This window comes from Grammomys surdaster, unplaced genomic scaffold (genome assembly GCF_004785775.1).
Source record: "Grammomys surdaster isolate TR1022 unplaced genomic scaffold, NIH_TR_1.0 190, whole genome shotgun sequence".
NCBI classification, from domain to species: Eukaryota; Metazoa; Chordata; class Mammalia; order Rodentia; family Muridae; genus Grammomys; species Grammomys surdaster.
Window position 1 is genome coordinate 2,704,110 of NW_021604635.1, and position 2,071 is coordinate 2,706,180.

General features: G+C 48.2%; 1 protein-coding gene across 1 annotated transcript in view; it reads right to left on the bottom strand.

The window, feature by feature from the left end:
- The window catches only part of Ak9 (adenylate kinase 9), a 118,184-nt gene that overhangs the window by 40,872 nt on the left and 75,241 nt on the right, over positions 1-2,071 (bottom strand). Inside the window, exon 24 of the mRNA XM_028769052.1 lies at positions 1,200-1,324. Within this exon, the coding sequence (XP_028624885.1) occupies positions 1,200-1,324 (125 nt within the window). The remainder of the gene's footprint in view (positions 1-1,199; positions 1,325-2,071) is intronic.

Here is a 2,071-nt window from a genome sequence, read left to right on the forward strand (position 1 = left end):
TGAGGTGTGGTGAGGTGAGGTGAGGTGAGGTGAGGTGTGGTGAGGTGTGCTGTGGTGTGGAGTGGCGAGGTGTGCTGTGGTGTGGAGTGGCGAGGTGTGGTGTGGTGAGGTGTGGTGAGGTGTGGTGAGGTGAGGTGAGGTGTGGTGAGGTGTGGTGTGGTGAGGTGTGGTGAGGTGAGGTGTGGTGTGGTGAGGTGAGGTGTGGTGTGGTGAGGTGTGGTGAGGTGAGGTGTGGTGAGGTGAGCTGTGGTGTGGTGAGGTGTGGTGAGGTGAGGTGTGGTGAGGTGTGGTGAGGTGTGGTGAGGTGTGGTGTGGTGAGGTGAGGTGAGGTGAGGTGTGGTGAGGTGTGGTGAGGTGAGGTGTGGTGTGGTGTGAGGAGCTACGTTGATGAAGAACAACTCGGGACTTTAAAGCTGTGAGTCGTTTGCCCAAGTTTCCCAGAGCTATTGATCTGATGTGGGGAATAAGAACAGTTTTAAAAGCTTGATGACTCGGTCCCACTCCCTCCTTTCAGACAGGCAGCAGGTGCGAGTGTGCCCAGAGGCCTAGAGGAGAATGGAGACAGTCATCTAAGCGTGCTGTATTCCAGTTCCTGTTTTTCAGAGTGAGCTAATGAAAATTTCTATCCTATTCTATGTAATCAAATTTTTAATATGATTAAATACTAGAAGTATCTAATACATCTGAGAGAAGTGACCGTGATGGCATGATTAATGCTCACATACGCTAAGTAAGTTGACCTGAATAGATTACAGTTGCTCTGGAGGGAAAATGAGGAGAGGTTTAAACCCCAGTGACCTGATGATTTGTCCTGTGTGGGACAGGACCATTGTGGGTATTCGCTAATGGGCTAAGAGTGGACAGATACCTAGTGGTCATGACGGCAATCATTACAAGGATACAGGGGGAAAGAGTCCGGCACAGCATGAGGGTATGTGGGCTTAGAAAACCGTTCTCTACTACGGCTCTGCACGAGAATCACCCAGGGACCATAAAAAGTACCAGTGCCTGGGTCCTCATCTCAGAGTTTTGGGATAGGTCTCTGGCATCAGTATTTTTCAGAAGCACAGATGTTTTAGTGTGTTGTTTATATAGGTAAGAGCAAATCCTTCCTTATAAATCAGACTAAGTAAATTTTACCATTAAGAACAAAGGAAACAGAATCAATAAGAAACGTGAGCCCTTGCGTATGAAGGCACCGGATTGGTTCTTTAAGCCACCACTCAGAAAGAATGGGGTCTAGGATTTCCGAAGGCAGGGGCTCGTTGTCGGTTAGACTCAGCTTGATGGCTTCCTCCTCCTCTGTGAATTGTACGTCTGGAAGCTGAAGGCAGAAGGGAGAGAGTAAGAGACCCCTGAGCCCCACGTTGACGAGCAGTGCTACTTTACAACTGACTAGAATGAGGCTTGTCTGTCTCTGACGTTTCTTTTGATACTGCTGCTTGTAACCATTTTAAAACCCGAGTTCTGGGTGCTAGTATGGATTAGATACTAAATAGAACCTAGTGTAGCTAAGAGAAGTCACACGAGAACACAACTGACTTTCACATATGGTACCAGGGTCACAGTGTGTCACTTTTTGCCCAAAATCTGCTTGATTCATATCACACATCTGTTGTGGATTTGGTTTAACACTTGTACTATGTTCATTGGGTTCCCAAAATTGCACAAGAATCCCACACATGAGATGCTGAGGGACCCTGTCCCCTGCTGGTTTCAACTGCTAAATAAAGTTGCCACTGACCAAAGGCTGGGCAAGGAGCAGACAGAGGCAGGACTTTAGGATTCAGGGGGAAGGGGAGTGTTTAGAACACCATGCTGGGAAAGCAGAAAGATCAGGCCTGAGAAGTGCAGGAAGAGAGAGCACACCAAACACATGAGAGCCGGGAAAGAGTGGCCCCAGCTGGGTCTGGGGCGCCAGGGTGGAGTATAGGTTTTAGTAATAATTCAGGAATATCAGAGGGGAGAGTGCGTTAACTGATGGGTGGATGTTTGGGAGTGGACCAGCTGATTAAAGCCATTAAATACAGGCTCTCTCTCTCTCTCTCTCTCTCTCTCTCTCTCTCTCTCT